The 26,611-nt window shown below is 41.9% G+C and overlaps 1 protein-coding gene and 1 long non-coding RNA gene across 4 annotated transcripts; both read left to right on the forward strand.

Annotated features, from left to right (window-relative positions):
* Positions 1-476: 476 nt before the first annotated feature.
* Positions 477-26,035, forward strand: LOC115154889 (poly(U)-binding-splicing factor PUF60). Of its 3 annotated transcripts, XM_029701589.1 has the most exons (12): positions 481-553; positions 7,235-7,320; positions 7,624-7,719; positions 7,850-7,939; positions 8,536-8,586; positions 12,590-12,751; positions 12,916-13,008; positions 14,532-14,745; positions 14,860-15,092; positions 19,901-20,048; positions 23,398-23,657; positions 25,343-26,035. In XM_029701589.1, exons 3-12 carry the CDS (start codon positions 7,639-7,641, stop codon positions 25,640-25,642), a joined length of 1,632 nt encoding a protein of 543 aa, XP_029557449.1. In that variant the 5' UTR covers positions 481-553; positions 7,235-7,320; positions 7,624-7,638; the 3' UTR covers positions 25,643-26,035. The 3 variants fall into 3 exon arrangements, with proteins under 3 accessions (XP_029557441.1, XP_029557458.1, XP_029557449.1); XM_029701581.1 differs by lacking the exon at positions 7,235-7,320 and having other exon boundaries at positions 477-553; XM_029701598.1 differs by lacking the exon at positions 7,235-7,320 and having other exon boundaries at positions 477-553; positions 14,860-15,050.
* On the forward strand, positions 7,946-8,499 carry LOC115154905 (uncharacterized). The gene is made up of 2 exons (XR_003867964.1): positions 7,946-8,128; positions 8,254-8,499. It is a non-coding gene; the product is annotated as an uncharacterized LOC115154905 (long non-coding RNA).
* Positions 26,036-26,611: the final 576 nt, after the last annotated feature.

The following is a 26,611-nucleotide window of genomic DNA, read 5'->3' on the forward strand; positions in this document are numbered from 1 at the left end:
CTGATTTAGGTAGTATGTACATGTAGATATGGTTAAAGTGACTATGCATATATGATGAAGAGAGAATAGCAGTAGCGTAGAAGAGGCGTTGGTGGGTGGCGGGACGCAATGCAGATAGCCCGGTTAGCCAATGTGCGGGAGCACTGGTTGGTCGGGCCAATTGAGGTAGTATGTACATGAATGTATAGTTAAAGTGACGATACATATGATAAACAGAGAGTAGCAGCAGCATAAGAGAGGGGTTGGGGGGCACACAATGCGATAGTCCGGGTTTAGTTCAACAGTCTTACCCCATCAGAAGCCAAAACATGGTTAAAACTTTAATTCTGAGGGATGGTCAGTCCTTTCATCCATCTCTCTGTCTATGCATTTGAGTGGTTACATTTCTCCAGCCCCATCCCTCAGTGCCTGAACACTGACCTGAAATCAAGCTCTCGCGATGTTCTTTCGCCGGTCTCAAGTTTAGTGTTTGTCTTGCAAGTCTCGCGGTACTCGCAAACTGGTGGAGGGCCTATTCAAGTAGGTGTGCTACATGGCGGTGACGGAGATTGCGGTAAATAACTTGCTAAATAAGTTAAATATGAACTCAGTTATTGTTGTCCCCGTCCTGTTTCTCAAATAGTTGTGAACCTACATATCTTGTAGGAATTATTGGTTTATTCCCGTGAACCACGTTTAATTCACAAAACCTGAATTTAGGCATGCGGCCTTTATCAACTACTAGCAAGCTAAGTTAGCTAACTACTGCGACAATTGGATCTAGACTAATGCTTTCTTGCTAAAAAAATAAAGCAATTGCTAGCTCACTGGTAAAGATGCTAATATGTTAGACTGCCTTGTTGGAATTACAATGCATGATTGAAAATAGTGATATGCTAGGTAGCTATGTTAAAGAAGATGCAACGACCAAGTTAAGTAGCTACGTTAGCTCGCCTCAACTATTCTAACGTTACTTACGATTGAGCTCCACTCATTTAGCTAACTAGCAAGCGTCTTACATGCTTCGCATTATCTAGTAACTAGGGGTGTAACGGTTCACCAAACCCACGGTTGGGTACGTACTATTGCGTTTTTGTTATCACGTTTCGGTACAGCGGGAAAATTAAATGCCATTCACAATGTTCCTGCCATTGTCTGTTGTGACAGGGTTGTTATGTGGGCCTCAGGTTTCCACTCTGATGCTGCGTTTGTAACTATGTGGGAATTTAACGTTTCCAGTTGTGAAGTCATAAATACCAGTTGGACGCATTCATGTGATTTGAACTCGAGAATTGTCCATTGGCAAATCGTCAACAAGCTGCGTCAACCATAAACTACAAGTACAACTTTCATGATTGTAAACCAATTATAGAGTTCAAAAACCACATTAATAAATTGCTTTTAATTACAGAAAACGCTGTTAGAGGCCATTTCGTTAGTAGGTGACAGAGGTCACTATGTGGGAGGTGGGTGCTCAGGATGATAGACAAGTTTCCCAGTAGGAATTAGTTGGGGGTCCATTCAAGTGGATTTTTCCCAATTTTATGTGGTAAATTCCCACTTCCATCTTCGAGAACGCACCATGACACTGCTTCCTTCAGTGCCAGATGCGTGGCCGTAGCAAGGTACATCTCCCACTCCGGGGTAATGTGATGAGAAAGGGGCTATCACTGTTAAGTATGCGGCAGGGCTTGATATTAGCTTTTTTAGCCATTTGTTCTTGGGACAAGTAAGACAGATTTTTTACTTGTCCGACAGCTTATGCCACTTGTTCCAACAACAACAACAAAGTCCATAACACCATCAGCCAAAAGGGTGACTGAAAATGAGTGAAGTGCAAAGGAGGGGTCTGAAATCATTTTCGGGGCTTTTCCATACATAGATGATGTTATCGCCCCCAAGCGGCCATGCAATGGCCCGCTACGCATTTGGCTAGTGTGCTACGACGAGGGACGAGAGGCATCATGATATTGGCAAAATATATTTGGTGGAGCCAAAGTTTTCCAAATAGCCTATTCCACTCTGGTGGAGCTGTAGCACGAAAGAGAGGTCTAGGCTCCTGTACATATCTGGCTCTATATAACGGAGCGAGTGACACCGTCACAGAGCCTTCCTGGCATCTTTTGATGGGTTGAAAATCATAATGAGCTGCAGAGCGACTGCTCTCCTCAGAACTGGATAATTATAAACTATTTGCATTTTTTCATCATCCTCCTCTCTTATTCGTCTAGGCTACTATATGCGTTGTAGGTAGGTTGCACATTGCTAGAATAATATGGAACTAGGCCTAGGCCAACTACACAGTTCATTCATAAGCTTTCCTCAGCTGTAGCCTAAGTTCTTTTGACTCATTATATTTTTCAATCTTGGTATTTTGCTCAATTTCACTTGTTGTGGGTTAAAATATTTGTAATTCAAAATAAATCTGTGAATGACAATAGCATAGACTCCAACTTTTATAATTATTCCCATTTAAAAGCTGCAACTTTAGGAACAACACTTTATTAGAATAGTTTGGAAAGCCTCCCGAGTGGTGCAGCGGTCTAAAGCACTGCAGTGCTTGAGACGTTACTAGAGACCTGGGTTCGATCCCGGGCTGTGTCAACCAGTCGTGACCGGGAGTCCCATAGGGCAGCGCACAATTGGCCCAGTGTCGCCCGTGTTAGGGAAGGGTTTGGCTGATGGGGCTTTTTGCCTTTGCTCATTGCCCTCTGGCGACTCCTTGTGGCGGGCCGGGCGCCTGCAGGCCGACCTTGATCGTCAGTTGAATGGTGTTTCCTCCAACACATTGCTGCTGGCTTCCCGGTTAAGCAGGCAGGTGTTAAGAAGCGTGGTTTGGCGTGTCATGTTTTGGATGACTCAACCTTCGCCGCATGCAGCCTTACAATGTATTAAAAATCAAAACATATAGCCCAACGTTTGTAGAACAACTATTGTTACATTTAATAACTCTAAATTAAGAATATAGGAGGTCCTATTTCTTTGTTAACCGCTCAACACAGAATAGACGCATGTGCGCACTCCCTCAAATCGTTGGGAGAAAATATCCTTTCTATTTTATTCAGCTTAGTTCAATTAGATTCTTTATACTATAAAATAATGCCATGGAATTATAACCAAATCTTGTCTGCTAAATGAATTAGTGTAGCCCACAGCCATATGGCATTAACTAGATCAGGACCTAACATAAGGACAACTCAGAGTATGCTATTCTGTTTTTCTGAAAAAGACTACATTTTCTTCATATAATTTCTTTAGAACTGTCTAAAATAAATAATGGATTTATTGCGAAGGTGTAGGCTATATTACATGGATTTAAAATGTAGATGTTCCAAATGTCTGCATCAGTGGCTTATAGGTGTGGAAGCCAGGAGACGCTAAATGTGTTAATTAACGGTCAATTACCGTGAGACCAACCGTTATTTGCTTGACAATCACGGCTGACAAAATCACAGCCCTAACTGTGGGGGTCGTAGAGCACCATCGTGTTCGTGAGAGTCTCATCTTTCCATAGTCATAATAGTTTGTAGGCCAAACCGTTCGGACACTACAGACGATTTTGTGAGAAGACCGATTTACCATTCCCTGCTGTCCGCTGCCTGAACCAATTGTGATCGGAGTAATTGTTTTTACTTTTTATTAATGGACAATTGAAATATTTTGTGGTTGTCTGTCTTTTTTTTATTACTTACCCCGGACAATCCTTAACGTCGAGCCCTTAAGCGCAACACGGTGCATTGGAAAATGTATTGAAAGCTTTGGCTTGCTTATATTGGACAGGTGCTACCTGTTTGCTGAAATGGGTGCAAGTGGGAAGTATGTAATGTGGCTCGAGCACTTTCACGATAGGGTCTCCGTTAGCCAATAATACCCGCTAAAAAAAATTGCCACCGGCCTGGGAAAAGAAAATATCCCATCGCAAAATTCTTTTTAGCCTATTAAATTGATGGAAATACATTTGACTGGTCATGCTTATCAGTGTATGAGTTAATTTGCATAATTGAGTGGAATTCAATTAGCGCGTGTGTGCAGTATATTCGTTATGTATGTTATTTATCAAGTGTACAGCATACAGAGCCTTTGAGCGGAAAATCTGTCAGACAGCCGTGAGCGTGGCTGCTACAGCATCTCAAACAGCAAATTCATAGTTGACTGAAGGCAGGCTTCATCAGCTCGTCACACCACTTTGCAATGAGCTGGAAACATATAGTTAATTGTTTTGAAACCTGAGCGTTTTACTACATATTATGAGGCATGTCTTACCTTGCTTCAAAGTAGCCTAGCCAAATTCAGACCATATCCGTGGAGGCAATTATTTTATATATACTTTCTTTCATTGTCCAGTAGCCAAAGGCATCATATTAGCATCCCATGCTAGTTGTTGCATATTAGATCTCTCTTTCTAAATTTCTAACAGATATTTAATCTGTCACATGAAACCGCTCGCATGTGTGGTGCGCTTCTGACAAGTGTTATCCCGCTAATTGCATTGTGGAACAAACATTCGCACGAAGCCTACTGTGTATTGCTGCGCTTATAATGTGAAGAAATAATAGTTTATCAACATTTTAGGCTAAATATTCTCATTTGTTGCATCAGACTCATTGCTTTTTTAAAGTTTTGCTTTATGTAGCCTAGGCCTATGAATTTGGGATCTAGTGTCCCTCAACTGTCCCAGTCGGTTTGGAATAGGCTATTTCTTTCTCGACAAGCTGTAGATAAGTAAGGAAACTTCTCTACTATGGGGGATAGTAGATTGACAGGCTAGTGATTTTGCTGTTCGTTACTCGTCTTGTTGGCTGAGAAAAAGTACACGTGGACAGTTATTTTAACATCTTCAAAGTGCGCAACATAATTAGGTAAGAAGGACCGCACATCATTGCATCCTCGACTTGCATGTTCTGTTATTATGTTACCATAATCTAAATGTGATTTCTGTCATTCTAAGCACCGTGGGTGGACGCCCTAATCAGGCTACGCACCCAATACATAAGGGTTTTGGTCAATTTCTCAAATGTCCGATAAATTCAATGTCACATTTTCTGAACCGAAACATTGTTTAACTTCTATGGGCTAAGTGGGACGTTAGCGTCCCACTCTATTCAACAGCCAGTGGAATCGCGTGACGCGAAATACAAATACCTCAAAAATGCTATAACTTCAATTTCTCAAACATATGACTATTTTACACCATTTGAAAGATAAGACTCTCGTTAATCCAACCACCTTGTCCGATTTCAAAAAGGCTTTACAGCGAAAGCAAAACATTAGATTATGTCAGGAGAGTACCCAGCCAAAAATGATCACACAGCCATTTTCAAAGCAAGCATATATGTCACAAAAACCAAAACCACAGCTAAATGCTGCACTAACCAGCTTTTTACATTAGCATGTGATGTTCAGAACTAGCATACCCACTGAAAACTTCCGGTGAATTTACTAAATTACTCATGATAAACGTTGACAAAATACATAACATTTATTTTAAGAATTATAAATAAAGACCTCCTTTATGCAAACGCTATGTCAGATTTTAAAATAGCTTTTTGGTGAAAGCACATTTTGCAATATTCTGAGTACATAGCTCGGCCATCACGGCTAGCTAATTTGACACCCACCAAGTTTGGGGCAACCTAAACTCAGAATTACTATTAGCAAAATTGGAATACCTTTGCTGTTCTTCGTCAGAATGCACTCCCAGGACTTCTACTTCAACAACAAATATTGTTTTGGTTCCAAATAATCCATAGTTATATCCAAATACCTCCGTTTTGTTCGTGCGTTCAGGTCACTATCCGAAGGGTAACGCGCGAGCGCATTTCGTGACAAAAAAATTCAAAATATTCCATTATCGTACTTAGAAGCATGTCAAACGCTGTTTAAAATCAATTTTAATGCTATTTTTCTCGTAAAATAGCGATAATATTCCAACCGGACAACGTTGTATTCATTCAAAGAGTGAAAGAAAAAAATGGCGAAGTCTCGTGAACGCGCATCTCCAGACTCACTGTCCCCAGGCAGGCCACTTACAAACTCTGCTGCTGTACTTTGCCCAGAGACAGGAGACACGTCATTCCGCTTTCTGAACGCTTTAGAGAGCCAATGGAAGTCTTAGAAAGTGTCACGTAACAGCACAGATGCTGTAATTTCGATAGAGATGCAACAGAAGGACTACAAATTGTCAGACAGGCCACTTCCTGCATGGAATCTTCTCAGGTCTTTGCCTGCCATATGAGTTCTGTTATACTCACAGACACCATTCAAACCGTTTTAGAAACTTTAGAGTGTTTTCTATCCAAATCTACTAATTATATGCATATTCTCGCTTCTGGGCAAGAGTAGTAACCAGTTTAAATCGGGTACGTTTTTTATCCGGCCGTGAAAATACTGCCCCCTATCCCCAACAGGTTAACATGGTGCTGAAACCCCCTATTCTCAACCATGGAGAATGGGCGCATATCCGCGGCTATAAACTAAAAACTATAAACGTAGCTTACTTATCGCTCGTGCAATTTATTTGGGAGGTGTGCTTGGGTTGCATGAAGGTCTGCTTGGATGCAGAGGGGAGGGGATGTTGTGGTGTTTCTTTGCGTTTTTTTCTTGTACCGGTATACTGGGATGATATCAGCTGCATAGGCTATTCTCATTGAGTGTGGCGACATACTGTTCAAGTTTTATCCACAACTTTCCTTCCATCGGTGTTGTAATCTACTGGGAAACCAACATTTAACCAAACTGGAGATTTAAACGATGATGGAGGATCCTCCAATTCTGGTTTATCGACCCCACCACTCGCCATCGTACAGAACTAGTTCCCAGCTGCGCCTCACAAAAGGACAATTTGAAATGCGGCAATTAAGATTTGAATTGTGATTACAACGTGCGTGTAGGGCATAGGCTGTAGTTGTTTTAACAAAATAGCCTGAAATGTTTTTTTAGCTCAGATTTACTCAAGGCGTATTTTTTTTATTTTTGTGTGTGTGTGTGTGTGTGTGTGTGTGTGTGTGTGTGTGTGTTTATTTGGGTTCACAGTGCGGAAAGAACCGAGTTACCTGAAAGGTTCAGTACGAGTACATGTACCGTTACACCCCTACTAGTAACTAACTAGCTACATAGCTATCTAGTTTGCAAGTTAGCTAGCTAAGTTTGTATAAAATTAGCTAGCTTAGTTAATACTTAGTGCAAATAAAGGATACCAAGTTTACCGCCTTGCAGCTGCTATCATGTTAGTCTGAAGGCATTTTCTCTCTCTCAGACTTTTTTGAATTGTTAAGGCTTCCCATTCACTCTTCCCCCCTGGGTTATCCTGCCTCTGAGGTCCCAGCGTTTAGCAGGTTGTAGGTAAGGAGCTTTTCTCTACGCACGCTTGTCTTGAGCGTCCCAATCACTGATGACTGGTCTTTGATATTGAGATTACCTGACACCCCCCCCCTCCCCTCCCCCCCAGTACGACATATGCACTGTGATGATTCCCAATCTATACCTAAATGATCCTTATTATGATCATAGTAGAAGAGAGAGATGTAGCCTACCAAATGTGCAGTGCACAGCAAGTGTCATTAATTTCTCCAATGAATATGTGTTCATGTCTCCTGAGGATCCTCACATGCATATTAATGTATTTTCACTGCTGTGGTTCTTCAGGGAGGGACAGCTCTGATGATGGAGAATGGACAGGGCACAGGCGCGAAGCTTGGCCTGCCGCTTCTCACCCCGGAGCAGCAGGAGGCACTACAAAGGGTGAGCCTACTACATGTACATGACTAAATACAGGTGTATACGTAATGTCTCTACATTAGTCAGTTTGCCTGCAGTTGCATTATTCTCTCGCGTTTCCTTTATTCTCTCACGCTGAATGACTTTTCTTCAGGCAAAGAAGTATGCCATGGAGCAGAGCATCAAGAGTGCCTTAGTGAAGCAGACCATTGCTCATCAGCAACAACAGCTTACCAACTTACAGGTGAGACGTGCAGAATTCTATACTCTTACAACTGCAACTTAACTCTACATGTCGTTGACCATATGTTCTTATCTCTTAACGCCAACCACAGGCACTCAATTATAGGCTCATATCTAAGAGTAACTTGGACCATTAGCAAGATAGTCATATCGAATTACTATGTGACAATCTGCCCTGGGAGCTTTGTAGGTATGAAACATTACTTTATTGTTTAGTAGCACAAAACATAGCAGCACAGCATATAAAGTATATTTGTCTGCTTATGATGATAGGATGGGTATATTTGTCCTCTTGTTTCTGCCTCTTTTTTTCAGCTGGAGAAGATCAGCAGGAAGACTTTGTTAAACATGTTGAATGCTTTGCACTTGTTTTCACATAGGGGTTTTGATTGTGGGGTGATGTTGTGAAATGGTTTTGGGGAAGATTTGAAGTGGGCGGCAGAGGGAAAGTCTAATCAGTCCTGAAAGCTTTTTATGGGGAGTGTGTAATGTCTCTAAAAGCTGATGTATAGCAAAGGAACAACATTTGAAAAAGCAAAGCTTAAAGATATATCTAACCTACTTTTCAGTACCTTTTTCATCTTTACTGTCTTTCAGATGGCAGCAGTGACAATGGGCTTTGGAGATCCTCTCTCACCTTTACAATCGGTCAATAGATTATTACACTTTTTCTCTGTGCGCATTCATGATAAAAAGGACTGTTACCCTTTTTTGATCGGCCATTCTGGGCTCCATCCTAGCCATTGCAGCTGACCAAATAACTAATATTTCAAAAGAAGACATGTTTATAAATATTATAATTATGAGGGACAAGTTCTTATACAATGTGCTGCGTCTTCTTAATTCAGTCTGGTTAAAGCTGCAAAACCTTTTTGGGCGACACATTCATATATATATATATATATATATGTGTATATATGTATGTATATGTATGTATATATGTATGTATGTATATGTATGTGAGTTATACATCTGTCATTCTCATAGAAAGCAAGTCTAAGAAGCGGTAGATCTGTTCTCTATGTGCACTATTTCTATGCTTCCCGTTCTTAAGTTTAGTTTTAGCATCTTTTACTTTCGGTTTTGTACACCAGCTTCAAACAGCTGAAAATATAATCTTTTTGGTTATTGAAAATATATTTCACAACGGTTTAATGGTACAACGGTTCTCTACTCTTTACATTGCTTGTTTTGTCTCACAAACTGAAATTAGCCAAACCTTTTTAATTTTTGCAACCAGGAAATGGCAGATTGAGTTCTGCATTTTACACCTTTAATGAAGTCTTGTGTCTGTATGCCCACTGCACCATTTCAGAAGTGCCCTGAAGTACTTCCACTAGTGGCAACAGCTGTTAGTCAATGTTTTTTAAACTGAAAGAGATTCATAATGGACATTTGGGATTTGTTTGAATTTATACACACTGCATGGTGAAAAGTATGAGGACACCCCTTCAAATTAGTGGGTTTGGCTATTTCAGCCACACCCGTTGCTGACAGGTGTATAAAACCGAGCTCACAGCCATGCAATCTCCATATACAAACATTGGCAGTAGAATGGCCCATACTGAAGAGCTCAGTGACTTTCAATGTGGCACCGTCATAGGATGCCACCTTTACAACAAGTCAGTTCGATAAATTTCTGCCTTCCTAGAGTTTCCCCGGTCAACTGTAAGTGCTGTTATTGTGAAATGGAAATGTCTAGGAGCAACAACAGCTCAGCCGCGAAGTGGTAGGCCACACAAGCTCAGAAAACGGGACCGCTGAGTGCTGAAGCGAGTAAAAATGTCTGTCCTCAGTTGCAACACTGACTACTGAGTTCCAAACTGCATCTGGAAGCAACATCCGCACAAGAACTGTTTGTCGGGAGTGACATTGAAATGGGTTTCCATGGCCGAGCAGCCACACACAAGCCTAAGATCACCATGCGAAATGCCAAGCGTCGGCTGGAGTGGTGTAAAGCTCGCCATCATTGGACTCTGGAGCCGTGGAAACGCGTTCTCTGGAGTGATGAATCGTGTTTCACCATCTGGCAGTCCTATGGACAAATATGGGTTTGGCGGATGCCAGGGGAACATTGCCTGACTGAATAGTGCCAACTGTAAAGTTTGGTGAAGGAGGAATAACGGTCTGGGGCTGTTTTTTATGGTTCGGGCTAGGCCCCTTAAATCCAGTGAATGGAAATATTAACGCTACAGTATACATTGACATTCTACACGATTCTGTGCTTCCAACTTTGTGGCAACATTTTGGGGAAGGCCCTTTAGTGTTCGAGATTCATACAGAAATGGTTTGTCGAGATCTGTGTGGAAGAACTTGACTGGCCTGCACAGAGCCCTGACCTCAACCGCATCAAACACCTTTGGGACGAATTGGAACGCGAGCCTGGCCTAATCACCCAACATCAGTGCTCGACCTCACCAATGCTCTAGTGGCTGAATGAAGCAAGTCCCTGCAGCAATGTTCTAACGTCTATTGGAAAGTCTTCCCAGAAGAGTGGAGGCTGTTATAGCAACAAAGGGGGGGACCAACTCCATATTAATGCCCATGATTTTGGAATGAGATGTTTGACAAACAGGTGTCCACATACTTTTGGCAATGTAGTGTATTTGAGCACAATACAAACCTTTTATTAGGGGATTTTTAGCAGAACATTTATTATGGCTTTTTGCTCTATAGCCTGAAATCGCAATGCAAATGTGGTTGAGAATATCAATGCAGGGAAGTTCATGTCTTCTTTATAAATATGATGTTACTTTGCATTGATTGACGCTGAGAAAGCCTGCTTTGGTGTGGGGCTAAAGAGGGTTAGTAGTCTCTTTCAATAACTAAAATGAGACCTTCTCAAACCGGAATCCCTTTTTGGCAATCTCAAATTTTATGTTGTAAAATAGGAAATCACTTTTCTCTTATGCAATAGATTAGGCTGTTACTAGTTCGCCTAGTTCGCCTGTGGGTGATAACGCAGCTATGCTTGAGTAAAAGGAACCAGTAAACTGCTTTCAGTGGTTACCCATCCCTCCCTCCCCTTAGAGACGTAAGTGTGAAATGCTTTCCTCAGGCTTTTTATCTTTGTATGGATGCTTCTCAACTGATATACAGTGTTGTGAAAAAGTATTTGCCCCCTTTCTAATTTTCTCTACTTTAGCATATTTTTGAAACGGAATGTTATCAGATCTTCAACTAAAACCTAATATTAGATAAAGGGAACCTGAGTGAACAAATGACACAACAATGACATATTTCATAAACAAAGTTATGTATTTGTAGACTCAGGTTCCCTTTATCTAATATTAGGTTTTGGTTGAACAGTTCGGTATCAAAAATAGGCAAAAAGAAAGAAAATCAGAAAGTGGGCAAGTACTTTTTCACAACACTGTAGGTGTTGATTTAGTTTGTTGTCCATGTTGAAATGTCATCTCATATACACTCCTGGACTACAGGTCAGTTTCAAGGGCTAAATATTAGCGAGGGGCATGCATGTCCATCACCTCTTGTGCTTTCACTAATATAAATACAGTAATGATACAGATTTCTTAAAGTTATGTAGCTGTATAAGTGTCTGCATTTACAAAATTGTTGATATATTCTTGTATACTGAACAAAAATATAAACGCAACATGTAAAGTGTTGGTCCCATGTTTCATGAGCTAAAATAAAAGATCCCAGAAATGTTCCATATGCACAAAAAGCTTATTTCTTTCAAATGTTGTTTATATCCATGTTAGTGAGCATTTCTTCTTTGCTAAAATAATCCATCCACCTGACAGGTGTGGCATATCAAGAAGCTTATTTAAAAAGCATGATCATTACACAGGTGCACCTTGTGCTGGGCACAAAAGGTCATTCTAAAATGTGCTGTTTTGTCACACAACACAATGCCACAGATGTCTCAAGTTTTGAGGGAGTGCGCAATTGGCATGCTGACTGCAGGAATGTCCACCAGAGCTGTTGCCAGACAATTGAATGTTAATTTCTCTACCAGAAGCTGCCTCCAACGTCGTTTTAGAGAATTTGGCAGTACGTCCAACCAGCCTCACAACCGCAGACCACGTGTAACCATGCCAGCCCAGGACCCCCACATCTGGCTTCTTCACCTTGTCTGAGAGCAGCCACCTGGACAGCTGATGAAACAGGAGTATTTCTGAAAAAACTCATTCTGATTGGGTGGGCCTGGCTCCCTGGTGGTTGGGCCTGGCTTCCAAGTGGGTGTGCCTATGCCATTCCAGGCCCACCCAAGGCTGTGCCCCTGCCCAGTCATGTGAAATCCATAGATTAGGGCCTAATGAATTTATTCAAATTGACTGATATCCTTATATGAACTGTAACTCGGTAAAATTGTTGAAATTGTTGCATGTTGCGTTTTATATTTTTGTTCAGTATAGATAGCAATAGTCACAAATCCATTTTTCAGGACTCTTTATTTTGCATATGCCCAGATTGCATCCATCCCTGACATTGGCCTGTATGTCTATTGTTGGGAAAAGCAAACACAATAGAGAATTAAAAATATTCCCAGTGATTTACCTCAATGTAAAAAAAGAAATGTAAAAAAAATCACAGTTTACCCATACACATCTAGATTTGATTTTGTGTGTTCTTTCTTTCTTTGGCCCCCTAAGCATCATGGTGTGTTTTTCTCCGTGGTTACCAGGTGGCGGCTCAGCGGCAGCGCGCTCTAGCCATCATGTGCCGGGTGTATGTGGGCTCCATATACTATGAGCTCGGGGAGGACACAATCAGACAGGCTTTTGCCCCCTTCGGCCCCATCAAGAGCATTGACATGTCATGGGACTCAGTTACAATGAAGCACAAGGTCAGTTTATTGAGCATGCTCAAACTACATCGCCACACAGAATTGCAATAGCATTAGAATTAGATCTGCATTAATCATATGAATGAAACTTTTGATTCCCAACTGGAGAATTTGCATTGCTCGTGTTTGTAACTTGTCTCATGGGTCTATGTCTGTGCGTGCAGGGCTTTGCCTTTGTGGAGTATGAGATACCGGAGGCTGCACAGCTGGCTCTGGAGCAGATGAACTCGGTTATGCTCGGGGGCAGGAACATCAAGGTGAGTGGCCTGGAGAGGCAGCCCCTCCTGCCCAGTGGAAGTGGACCTCTAAGAACCCCCTCTCTATACCCCTGGAAAGAGCGGTGCTCCTGCTATCATCTTTTTAACTTTTTAATCTTTTCTATCGAGGATGCATGGAGACAGTTCGGACATCCCCTTTTCTCATTTCGCTCCTTGTGTGTAACTGAACTATTTCTGGGTGAATCACTAATTGGTAGTATCTCTAATTCTGTGTATTTAAAGCCACTCATTTCTTTTTCTTTCTTTGCTTGTATGTATGTCCATTCATTTAAAGGTGTGTGTGTGTGTGGTTGCATGTGTGTGCGCGGGTGTTTGTTTTTGTGAATGTATGCGCTGTCTTCTGCTCCATGATGTCATCACATTGTTTTAGTGACCAGTTCCTCTAGGATACCCGGGCAGCGTGTGATGATGCGTTGCTCTGTGTCCGAGATGTGCTGATGATGGGCTGCGCCTGGTTGGTGTTGCTTGGCCGCCCCACCTGGAGCACAGATCATATACAACATAGCCGCTCAAAGAGACGCTCCAAACACTAACCTATAGATGACAGTTGTTAGAGGAGATACCTCTGAGACATGTCGGTCCTTGACAGTGTAGTGCCAGCCACACGTCTTGTTAATTTATAGCTATTTCCACTAGTTGATCCTCAGCTGCAGCTCCGGCTTAAGGCAATCTGAACAAGCCTTTCTTTTAGTGTTGGTCAAACATGCCTGAGTCAGTGAACAAGTCATAGTAGCAGCTTTTACAGAATGATTATCTACATGATTTTCAGATAGGCTATACTTTTCTTTTAGTTTCATGATTTCTATAGTACATTTCAGTTGACAATTTTGAAGTGATTAAGTTGTTGGTATGTTATAGTCTAGAAAGAGTGAGAGTTAAAGAAAATAGTGTGTCGATAGAAGACATTGTCTCTAGACTATAGTGCCGGTTGTCACATTTCATATCACTCGTATTACCTTAGCCCTGGTGGAGGGATGCAGTTTAGCAAGGCTAGTGTAAACTTGGCTAAGAATACATTAGGCGGCAATTACAAAGAGAAAGCGTCTCCTTTAGATCTCTAATAGAGCATTTCCATACAGGATTTACCCCAAAGGCTCAGATTTTTCTGTTTACGTCTACGTGGGCTGGCACCCATGTCTCCGGCGGGCCTGCTCTCACTTGGGGCCAAAGCCAGGCCACTGGTACTTTTCAGCTAGCATTTGCATAACAATGGCTAACTGTGAATTTTAGCAACTTCTCACAAAGCAACCGTTTATGCAGAGGTTGTTAATTCTGCTCTTCACATGCTTCACTGTCAGCCCTAGCTATGGAACACAGATTCCCTAGTATAACATAAGTGAGTATACACTCGTGTAACACTGGTGTTACAGTTTGAAAAGAAGCGTAATTGCATTGCCCTGAGTTGAAGGCGTTAAGTGGTTTTGGAGCTCGAGGTGTTGCGTTGCTTGGTCAGTGGCTGTGACACCCCACTCATTGGCCCTGTGCTGGTATCTGTGCTGTAGGTGGGGCGGCCAGGTAACATTGGTCAGGCGCAACCCATCATCGACCAGCTGGCAGAGGAGGCACGCGCCTACAACCGGATCTACGTTGCCTCCGTCCACCCCGACCTCTCAGACGAGGACATCAAGAGCGTCTTTGAGGCCTTCGGGAGGATCAAGTCCTGCACGTTAGCCAGGGACCCCACCACGGGAAGACACAAGAGCTTTGGCTTCGTCGGTGAGCAGAGAGGCCCCTGGCGGGTGGCGGCCCTCGGGATGTGCTGTTGCTGTGTGTTTGTCCTCCTCCTAACTCCTCTCCCCCCCCCCCCCCCCCCCCCTCTCTCCCTGGCAGAGTATGACAAGCCCCAGTCGTCCCTGGACGCAGTGTCCTCCATGAACCTGTTTGACCTGGGGGGCCAGTACCTGCGGGTGGGCAAGGCTGTGACCCCTCCCATGCCCATGTTGACCCCCACCCAGCCTGGTGGCCTGCCCCCCGCTGCAGCCGTGGCTGCTGCAGCAGCCACCGCTAAGATAACGGCCCAGGCAAGTATGATTCCCTTCCAAAGGGATCTATTGGCCTTCCAGGTAAATATACTTCTGATGCACAGTACCAGTCAAAAGTTTGACAAACCTACTCATTCAAGGGTTTTTCTTTATTTTTACTATTTTCTACATTGTAGGATAATAGTGAAGACATCAGAACTATGAAATAACACATATGGAATCATGTAGTAACCAAAAAATATTTTATATTCTTCAAAGTAGCCACCCTTTGCCTTGATGACAGCCTTGCAAACTCTTGGCATTCTCTCAACCAGCTTCACTTGAAATGCTTTTCCAACAGTCTTGAAGGAGTTCACAGATATGCTGAACACTTGTTGGTGTGTTTGGTCATTGTCCTGTTGAAAAACAAATGATAGTCCCACTAAGCGCAAACCAGATGGGATGGCCTATCGCTGCAGAATGCTGTGGTAGCCATGCTGGTTAAGTGTGCCTTGAATTCTAAATAAATCATCTACACTGTCACCAGCAAAGCACCCCCACACCATACACCACCTCCTCCATGCTTGACAGTGGAAACCACACGTGGAGATCATCCGTTCACCTACTCTGCGTCTCACAGACATGGAGGTCTCAAATCTCGACTTACAGATTTCCACCAGTCTAATGTCATTGCTCGTGTTTCTTGGCCAGTTTCATCATAGCGCTTGATAGTTTTTGCGACTGCACTTGAAGAAACATTCAACGTTTTTGAAGTTTTCCGGATTGACTGACCTTCATGTCTTAAAGTAATGATGGACTGTCGTTTCTCTTTGCTTATTTGAGCTGTTCTTGCCATAATATGGACTTGTTTTTTTACCAAATAGGGATATATTCTGTATACCACCCCTACCTTGTCACAACCCAACTGATTGGCTCAAACGCATTAATAAGGAAAGAAATTCCACCAATTAACTTTTAACAAGGCATAACTGTTAATTGAAATGCATTCCAGGTGACTACCTCATGAAGCTGATTGAGAGAATGCCAAGAGTGTGCAAAGCTGTCATCAAGGCAAAGGGTAGCTACTTTGAAGAATCTCAAATATAAAATATATTTTGATTTGTTTAACACTTTTTTGGTTACTAAATGATTCCATATGTGTTATTTCATAGTTTTGATGTCTTCACTAGTATTCTACAATGTAGAAAATAGTAAAAATACAGAAAAACCCTTGAATGAGTAAGTGTGTCCAAACTTTTGACTGGTACTGTAGGTAGCTAGGTGTAACCATAATTCAAAATGTACTCAGTAAAGTTTTAATATACTAAAGATAAATGTAATTTGTATATAAAGCTCTGTGCTCTCTGTGCTTTAAGTAACATACTCTGAGTGTACAAAATATTAAGAATGCTTTTCCCATGACATGGACTGACCAGGTGAATCCAGGTGGAAGCTATGATCTTTTATTGCTGATGAGACAGGATAAAGAAGGCTTTTTAAGCCTTGAGACAATTGAGACATGGATTGTGTATGTGCTGTTCAGTGGGTGAATGGACAAAATATTTAAGTACCTTTGAACGGGGCATGATAGTTTTATTTTTTTATTTTATTTCATCAAAATATAGTACATGCCAAGCGCACCTGTTTGTGTCAAGAGCTGCAACGCTGCTGGGTTTTTCTTGCTCAACAGTTTCCTGTGTGTATCAAGAATGGTCCAGCCAACTTGACACAGCTGTAGGAACCATTGTAGTCAACATGGGCCAGCATCCATGTGGAACGCTTTTGACACCTTGTAGAGTCCATGCCCTGAAGAATTTAGGATTTTCTGAGGGCAAAATGGGGTGGTGCAACTCAATGTAGGAAGGTGTTCTTAATGTTTTGTACAGTGTTTGTTTTGATGTACCCTGTAGTTCTAGAATTTGATATAATATTTGATGAATTGATAATGCAGGGCAATATAAAGCATTCTACTGCTGTGTATTTGCTAACAAAATGTGCTGTGCCATATCTGCTTGTGATGTGATGTGAGCTCAACCTACAGATGCAAAAGTATTAGGGATGTAACAATTCACCAATTTGCATCGGTCTCTCATTCTGATGTTTAATTAAGATACAAATGCATCGGTCCGCAGACACCAAACGATCCAAACATAGCATGCATCAGTCAGAAAATCTAATCAAACATTACGAATCGTCGGTTTGCGTTGACATTTCTTTTCTAACCAAAATCCAAATGAGACAAAATGTTCAGCTGCCCCTTTAAGGGCGGAGGTTACCATGGTGACAGGCCACTCGAGTTTTGTCAGATGTGTCTGAGATTTGAGATCTGACTAGGTGGTCTCTTTGCTATTAGTTGAAGCAACAGACTCAAACTAATGTTGAAAACAACCGAGCTTGTGAACAAAATGTAAATAGCCAAGAAACACGCGTACAAAGTCTCACTTTGTAGACTTTGGAGTAAATTAGACTAACTTTTATGCCTGTGCGCAGCACCTCCAAAAACAATTCTATCAGGCAGAGGAAAACTACTACTGCAGCATTTTTCTGCTATAAATCGCAACTCGCACATGTGCTCATATAGACTTTTGACAATTTTTTATTTGCGAACGTAATGCTCGCACTCGACAGCCCTGCAAATTGACCACCCGCCAACGTGGCTGGTGAAATAAACATTCTTACCCGCCATACCTAAAGCTACCCACAGGTGGCGGGTGTTCATTTTATGCCCTGGTGCCAGTGACCGATTTCGAGGGGAACAATGAAAGAAAGTAGTGGAACTGGCTTCGTGGTCCAGAGTTGAGTTTGAGGACTATAGACACACGCACACACACCAGGGTTTCTGTTAGGAAAATGTTGCGCTGGACATTTGACGGGAAGCATTTGAATTTATCGGAGATTTGAGAAATGTACAAGACCCATATGCATTGAGTGCATAACCTGATTAGGGCGTCCACCACGGTGCTCAGAATAACAGAAATCACATTTAGATTAAGGTAATTCATAATAACAGAACATGCAATTCGAGGATGCAACGATATTATGCGGTGATTCTTACCAAATTCTGATGTCCACTTTCAAGATGTTAGAATAACTGTCCACATTTATTTCTTGAAATTTAGAAAGAGAGGAGATCCAATATGCAACAACTAATTTTGGTTTCTTATATGACCTAAGGTTGTGCCTTTGGCTACTGGACAATTAAAGAAAGTTGATATAAAATAAATGGTCTGAATTTGGCTAGGCTACTTTGAAGCAAGGTAAGACATGCCTCATAATATGTAGTAAAACGCTCAGGTTTCAAAACAATTAACTATATGTTTCCAGCTCATTGCAAAGTGGTGTGACGAGCTGATGAAGCCTGCCTTCAGTCAACTATGAATTTGCTGTTTGAGATGCTGTAGCAGCCACGCTCACGGCTGTCTGACAGATTTTCCGCTCTGTATGCTGTACACTTGATAAATAACATACACAACGAATATACTGTACACACTTGCTAATTATGCAAATTAACCTATACACTGATAAGCATGACCAGTCAAATGTATTTCCATCAATTAATAGGCTAAAATGCATTACTTCGCAATTAGATTTTTTTCTTCTCCCAATGCCAATTACCAGTACATTTTTTTACTTTTTATTATCGGCCAAAAGCTGGCTATTACCAGCTAACGGAAACACTGACAAACACACACAGACAGAAGTCAGCAATTTATTTATTTTTATTTATCCTTTATTTAACTAGGCAAGTCAGTTGAGAACAAATTCTTATTTCCAATGACGGCCTAACCCGGCCAACCCTAACCCAGACGATGCTTGGCCAATTGTGCGCTGCCCTATGGGACTCCCAATCACGGCCGGTTGTGATATAGCGTGGATTCAAACCAGGGTCTTTAACGACGCCTCTAGCACTGAGATGCAGTGCCTTAGACCGCTGCGCCACTCGGGAGCCTCTAGTACTGAGATGCAGTGCCTTAGACCGCCGCGCCACTCGGGAGCCTCTAGCACTGAGATGCAGTGCCTTAGACCGCCGCGCCACTCGGGAGCCCTCATGAGTTCCATCAACAGCAGGGTTTAATTTAGAATGGAAAATGAATGTGTTTATTAGGGCTGGGCGATACCAGTATCACAGTGTTTTTTTTTTCCATGGCAAAAATGTAAACACAAAACAGACCAAATTATTTGGTCCTTTAAAAACATGCAGTATGTAAAGTATTGTGTGCTTTTGCTCAACAACATAATGATCTTTGTTTCTAACACTAGGGTTTTCCTAAAGAAGTTAAATCCACTTTGTGTTTTGTTTCCTTGCCCGGATACTAACGAGTATAGCGATACTGGTATCGTCCCGGCCCTAGTGTTTATGCAACAAATGTTAGTGCATCGAAACAAATCGCATCGATTCGTTCTCTAAACGAACTGAATTGTACTGAATAATTTCAAACGAAAACATATCGGAGCCCATGTATCTAGATACGTATTGAAAGGTAAAGATCTCTAAAAAGTATATCCTGTGACTGGCCCTTGCTTTTGTCATTTAAAGTACTAGGATAATAATGGGATGCTAAAGTTCCTCCTGTAAACTAATTGGGCGTGTAGGCTAATTACACTCTGGAGTCTCACTGCTCAAGCATGCACTCCCACTGCTATATCTGGCAGTGGCACTGACATTAGTCATAGTTATGTTTAGTAATAAATAGTCTTGGAAGTTTAGTGGTTGTTTATATTATAACATATTAACAACTTTTGCTAGTAGAATATTGTATATTGTCCTGCCACTTAAAAAAAAAAGTTTAATCGGTGCCGAGCTTTGAGGACAGGTGAGATGCAGAGTAGAACACTATACATGCTGTATGAAGTCTGACTGTGCCACCTCACTGTGTTTTCCTGCTAATGCGTCCCGCCCCTCTCTCAAGGAGGCTGTGACCGGGGCGTCCATCTTGGGGGCGATGGCCGGGGCAAACCAGATGGGCCAAATGGGTCCAATGAGCCAAATGGGTTCGATGGGACAAATGGGCATCCCTCAGGCAGTCATGGCTGCCCAGGCCCCCGGAATGATCACAGGTGTGTATTGAGATGTGTGAGTACAAAGGGTGTTGTCCACTGACTTACACACTCACTTAGGTCTGTTTGAATGTTTAAGAGCAGTGGTTCCCAAACTTTTTATAGTCCCATAGCCCTTCAAACATCCAACCTCCAGCTGCCTACCTCCTCTAGCACCAGGGTCAGCGCACTCTCAAATGTTTCTTTTTTTCTTCCATCATTGTAAGCCTGTCACACACACACACTATACGATTCATTTATTAAACATAGGAATGAGTGTGAATTTTTGTCACAACCCGGCTCGTGGGAAGTACCAAAGAGTTCTTATAGGACCAGGGCACAAATAGTAATATAATAATAATAATCAATCATTTTGTTCTTTATTTAACCATCTTACATATAAAACCGTATTTGTTCATAGAAAATTGTGAATAACTCACCACAGGTTAATGAGAAGGGTGTGCTTGAAAGGATGCACATAACTCTGCAATGTTGGGTTGTATTGGAGAGAGTCTCAGTCTTAAATCATTTCCCACACACAGTCTGTGCCTTTATCTAGTTTTCATGCTAGTGAGGGCCGAGAATCCACTCTCACATAGGTACGTGGTTGCAAAGGGCAACAGTGTCTTAACAGCGCGAATTGCCAAGGCAGGATACTCTGAGCGCAGCCCAATCCAGAAATCTGGCTGTGGCTTCTGATTAAATGACATTTTCACAAAACCGCTTATTGCAATTTCGATGAGGCTCTCTTGTTCAGATATCGGTAAGTGGACTGGAGGCAGGGCATGAAAGGGATTAAAATCCAGTTGTTTGTGTCATCCGTTTCGGGAACGTACCAGCATAATTGCTCACCCAACTCACTCAGGTACTTTGCTATATCACATTTGACATTGTCCGTAAGCTTGAATTCATTTGCACACAAAAAAATCATACAATGATGGAAAGACCTGTGTGTTGTCCTTGTTAATGCAGACAGAGAAGAGCTCCAACTTCTTAATCATAGCCTCAATTTTGTCCCTCTCATTGAATATAGTTGCGGAGAGTCCCTGTAATCCTAGATTCAGATCATTCAGGCAAGAAAAAACATCAACCAGATAGGCCAGTTGTGTGAGAAACTACAAGCAGTCAGACAAGTGAAAATGATGGTCAGTAAGAAAACTTTAAGCTCAGAACTCAATTAAAAAAAACTTGTCAATACTTTGCCCCTTGATAACCAGCACACTTCTGTATGTTGTAAAAGCTTTACATGGTCACTGCACATATCATTGCATATTGCAGAAAATACACGAGAGTTCAGGGGCCTTGCTTTAACAAAGTTAACCATTTTCACTGTAGTGTCCAAAACATCTTTCAAGCTGTCAGGCATTTCCTTGGCAGCAAGAGCATCTCGGTAGATGGTGCAGTGTACCCATGTGGCGTCAGGAGCAACTGCTTGCACGCGAGTTACCACTTCACTATGTCTCCCTGTCATGGCTTTTGCGCCATCAGTACAGATACCAACACATCTTAACCACCAAAGTCCATTTGATGTCACAAAGCTGTCCAGTACTTTAAAAATATCCTCTCCTGTTGTCCTGGTTTGCAGAAGAGGATGTCTTCCTTAATTGACCCCCCCATAAACGTAATGAACATATACCAGGAGCTGTGCCAGGCTCGCCACGTTCATGCAACAGTTTCATTTATTTTATAATGAAGTCGGATCTCAGAATCACTTGTGTGATTAATAAAAATTCTATCTAAATGAAAATTATTCAAATCTAAAATAACTTCTATTGCCATTGGCAACTATGTAAAAATAGTCTACATAAAGCCAACAAATAAAACGTTGCAGCCTGCAGGTAGAAAATATCCTGATAAAAATAGGTCACATTGGCTACACATGGCTTGTCTGCAATAAACTTGAAACATTGTGTTAACTATCGACTTGGTCCAGCCTGAAGCTTGCACTAACAAACTTGGATCATTACATAAAATATTTTGGACCCTCAGTTTCCAGTGAGCTCCAGACGGACACAGCTGTATGATATTTGCGCAAGGGATAAGAAATAATCAGGTAGACCTATTTTATGACGTTTCCACCGGATCAGAGAATTACGTTTTTTTTCCCCCTTTCAAACTGAGTGGTTATCGAAAGGGGGAGAGCTGGAAAGATTTTTCTAATTGGCTACATTGAGGAACTATTGTCATTCTCAATGGATGTAAAAACAGACTTAGTTTACTTTCTGTTTTAGGTGATGAAAATATTACTTTGAGAAGCTCCACAGTTCATTAGTGGTGGTGAGTTAAGACAATCAGAAATACTATCAGATCCCCAAATGGGCACATTTATAAGCCTACATTTGCACGCAGGCCAGGTAGCCTAGGCCAGCTTCTATTCCATAATCAGGTGCGTGTCCTTAATCAACATTGACTGGAGTGCTCCAAACAAAAGACAATGACTATATTGGCAACTGGTAAATGGAATGAAATAAACCAAAACTTGTTTCTCACAAGTGTAGCATAGGTTGTGCACTCTGCAAACAACGTGTCCACTCCGACAATGACAACTATAAAAGACTAATATTAAAATATTGAATGCATTAACAGAAATTATGGTAGCCAAACAAACATTGTAGATTACAAATGATGGGAAATAACAGTAAATATACTACTGGTGTGCCATCCCAACGGCCTCCATAATGGATTAGTCCACTGAGACAGGCGTCAATCAAGATGTGCCATAATTATTTAATTTTTAATTTTATCTGCTGGGGGAAAAAATATCGACCAACAGCTTATCGACAAAACAATCGACCAGACAACTAAAAGGGGTCAGCCCTAACTCTGAGTATACAAAATATTAAGAACACCTGCTGTTTCCATGACAGACTGACAAAGGTCAATCCAGGTGAAAGCTATGATCCCTTATTGATGTCACTTGTTAAATCCACTTCAAATCAGTGTAGATGAAGGGGAGGAGACAGGTTAAAGAATTAATTTTAAGCCTTGAGACAATGGAGCCATCGATTATGCATGTATGGCTTTGGTAGTAGGTGTCAGGTGCACCGGTTTGTGTCAAGAACTGCAATGCTGCTGGGCTTTTCACGCTCAACAGTTTCTTGTGTGTATCAAGAATGGTCCACCACCCAAAGGACATCCAGTCAACTAGGCACGACCGTGGAAAGCATTGGCGTCAACATGGGCCAGCATCCCTGTCGAATGTTTTCTACCCATTGTAAAGTCCATGCCCCAATGAATTGAGGCTGTTCTGAGGGTAAATGGGGGGAGTGGGGTGCAACTCCAATATTAGGAATGTGTTCCTAATATTTGGTGTACTCTGTGCATATTTGTATGGCTGACGCATGTAAATGTCCCTCTCATGTCCCTGAAGGTGTGACGCCAGTGCGTCCAAACCTGCCAGTGCTGCCCCAGGTGGGCCTGGTCAACCCTGTGCTGGCCTCGCCGCCTGTGATCACCAACCCAGCCCAACCCAACCCCTCTCTGCAAGAACTGCAGAAGAAGAAGCAGGAGGAAAAGGAGATGCTGCAGGACGGGACAGGCCAGGAGATGTTGAGCGACCAAGAACACATGAGTATCTCAGGCAGCAGCGCCAGACACATGGTCATGCAGAAACTGCTGAGGAAATCAGAAGTAAGACCAGACATGAAGATAAAGATATTTCAGGGATGCAAACTTGTCGCTTTTTATTTGATTTATTTTGATTTAACCTTTATTTAACTAGGCAAGTCAGATAAGAACAAATTCTTATTTACAGTGACGACCTACCTGGCTTATAGGCCATCCACGTGAATTGTGTAGATCCGAGGAATATGCTTCTCATCTCGAAATAATTGACTGAGGACAGAATGCATCTCTACCCGTTCTACAAAGTGAATATCAGAGTTATCAGAATGAGGGCTTCATCCAATATCCATCTGTCTCCGTCCACTCTTTCTGCACATCTCCATCAGTTTTAAAATGTAATTTAGCCGTGATGACAAGCTGGGGTGTGCAGACTGATAAGTTTTCTGTTTGTTTAATTATTGGAGTGGGTCGCAGTGCAAGTGAAGTGGACAAATTGTGTCCATTCATTTCGCCTGTTACAACCAAAAGCACAGACCAGTCTGACTAGACTTTGCTGTCATGTAGCCATAGAGAAGTGCCATAAAGGAAAAACGGTGCACAGTGACAGCCATGCTTGCGCCTTTATATCTTTGAAAACCGTGTCTCTAGCCCAAACCATTCAAAAGTTATTATTGGGGATACCTTTCCCCTTTCTACTGTGAATTTGCATGCATTTGATAGAATTTCGTAAACCTGGACGCGGGCCGTTTTATGTTAATTGCAGGCCGCTTATTGTTGATTTGATAACAAACAACCTTGTTTATTCATGTTAGCTAGCTAACAACCTGGTAACTTGACCAATATGCTATGCACAAATTTGGATGGCACAGGAAGAATGGAAAAGGGGTAGAGAGAGCCTACTCAAAGATGCGCTTCGAAGGTAGGATGCATATGCCTACTCAATGTAATTTTAAGCTATATCTTAATCAGAAATATTTTTTGTGCCTAACTTTACTAAGTTTGGAGCAGTATGTGTGGGAGGGAGAGCGTAATATACAGTCTAAGGCAGGGGCGCAACTTTCACTGGGGACGGGGGGTTCATGTCCCCTCCAGTTTTATCATTGGAATGTGATACTAAACGAGGCAACGGTGTGCTTTAGGACCATGCGGACGCCTCTGAGCGATCGGGTAGGCTGTTTGGAGTGTTTATCCAAACAGCCTAAGTTATGTCCCCCCGACTTCTAAAACCAAAGTTGCGCCCCTGGTCTAAGGTGTAAAGTAGGCTAAATAGGGTTTCAAATAGTTTTTTCCACTTACTGCCACAATGACATGCAGATCAGTATGCATTTATATTTCTTACTACATTCTGCCTGCCCAATCACATGTAGGCTTTTGGATAGGAGCAAATCATCCATTTTCTGCAGTAGCCTATTCTATTATACAGTGAACTCTAAAGGTAAATTCAATGTGTTGTATTGAGTAGAGGTGTAAATATCAGGGACAGGTTTTTGTGTAGCACGTGCAGAACGTATAGAAAACGGTAACAGGACGCAAATAAATATTTTCTTGTACTTCACTGATTTTAAATGTGTTTCAGTGCTAAGAAAGGTAACCTTTTTGGGCCCTTACCAGTTTGCTTCTGTCATATTTGCCTTGTTTCGTGGCATAAATTTCACAAAAGGTGCAGTGCTTTCACTGAAAGTTGATCATTTTTTGATGTAATGCGATTTGGATTGGTATACATATTGACATGTTGTTGTGCTCGTCCCCAGTCTACGGTGATGGTGTTACGGAACATGGTGGGGCCAGAGGACATCGATGACGACCTGGAGGGTGAGGTAACTGAGGAGTGTGGCAAGTTTGGTGCCGTCAACCGAGTCATCATCTACCAGGAGAAGCAGGGCGAGGAGGAAGATGCCGAGATCATCGTCAAGATCTTTGTGGAGTTCTCAATGGCCTCTGAGATGAACAAGGCCATCCAGGCACTCAACGACCGCTGGTTCGGGGGTCGCAAGGTCATTGCGGAGGTCTACGACCAAGAGCGCTTCAACAGCAGCGACCTCTCCGCATAAACTGTCTGTAATGGTCGCCCAACACCCTTCCCATAACCGTTGCTCAAATTCACTTCAGCCACTCTCACTGCTGCTAGAGATTTGAGCCTATTTTTAACTTGTATTTTTTTTTATTGATGTTAATATTATTAATGGTCTCTTTTGAGGGATTGGTTAAGAAAGGAATATTTGCGCCTCATGGATTTAGTCTTTTCACCTACTGTGAAGACTTGATTTCTTTTTGTGTTATTTGCAGCTTTTTTTGTAATCAAAGTGAGAAGTTATGATTAGGTTTTACCCCCTTTTTAAGTTTGCCAATGTTTGCTCTTCTAACATTGTCAGGACTCTTTAAACATTGTTTTAGAGCCATTGGTTCCAGTTTCCTCACACAAATAAATTCTTCAACTATGCAAATGTCTGTTGTGAATTTCTTATGGGTTTGGGATGGAAAAATACTTTCAAATACTAATATTCCACATTTGACATTACAATAGAACATTAAATCATATCAGTTGAAACTTCAGTTAACAAACACTTACTGTACTGAACAAAAATATAAATGCAACATGCAGCAATTTCAAGGATTTACTGAGTTAAAGTTCATATCAGTCATTTGAAATGCATTAGGCTCTAATCTATGGATTTCACATGACTGGGAATACAGATATGCATTTGTTGGTCACATAAAAAAGTAGGGGCATGGATCAGAAGTATAGAGATGTGACCACCATTTGCCTCTTGCATAGAGTTGATCAGGCTGTTGATTGTGGCCTGTGGAATGTTTTCCCACTTTTCAATGGCTGTGTGAAATTTCTGGATATTGGTGGGAACTGGAACACGTCATACACGTTGATCCAGAGCATCCCACACGTGCTCAATAGGTGACATGTCTGGTGAGTATGCTGGCCATGGAAAAACTGGGACATTTTCAGCTTCCAGGAATTGTGTACAGATATTTGCAACATGGGGCTGTGCATTATCATGCTGAAA

The sequence above is a fragment of the Salmo trutta genome, chromosome 2 (assembly GCF_901001165.1).
Source record: "Salmo trutta chromosome 2, fSalTru1.1, whole genome shotgun sequence".
Taxonomy (NCBI): domain Eukaryota; kingdom Metazoa; phylum Chordata; class Actinopteri; order Salmoniformes; family Salmonidae; genus Salmo; species Salmo trutta.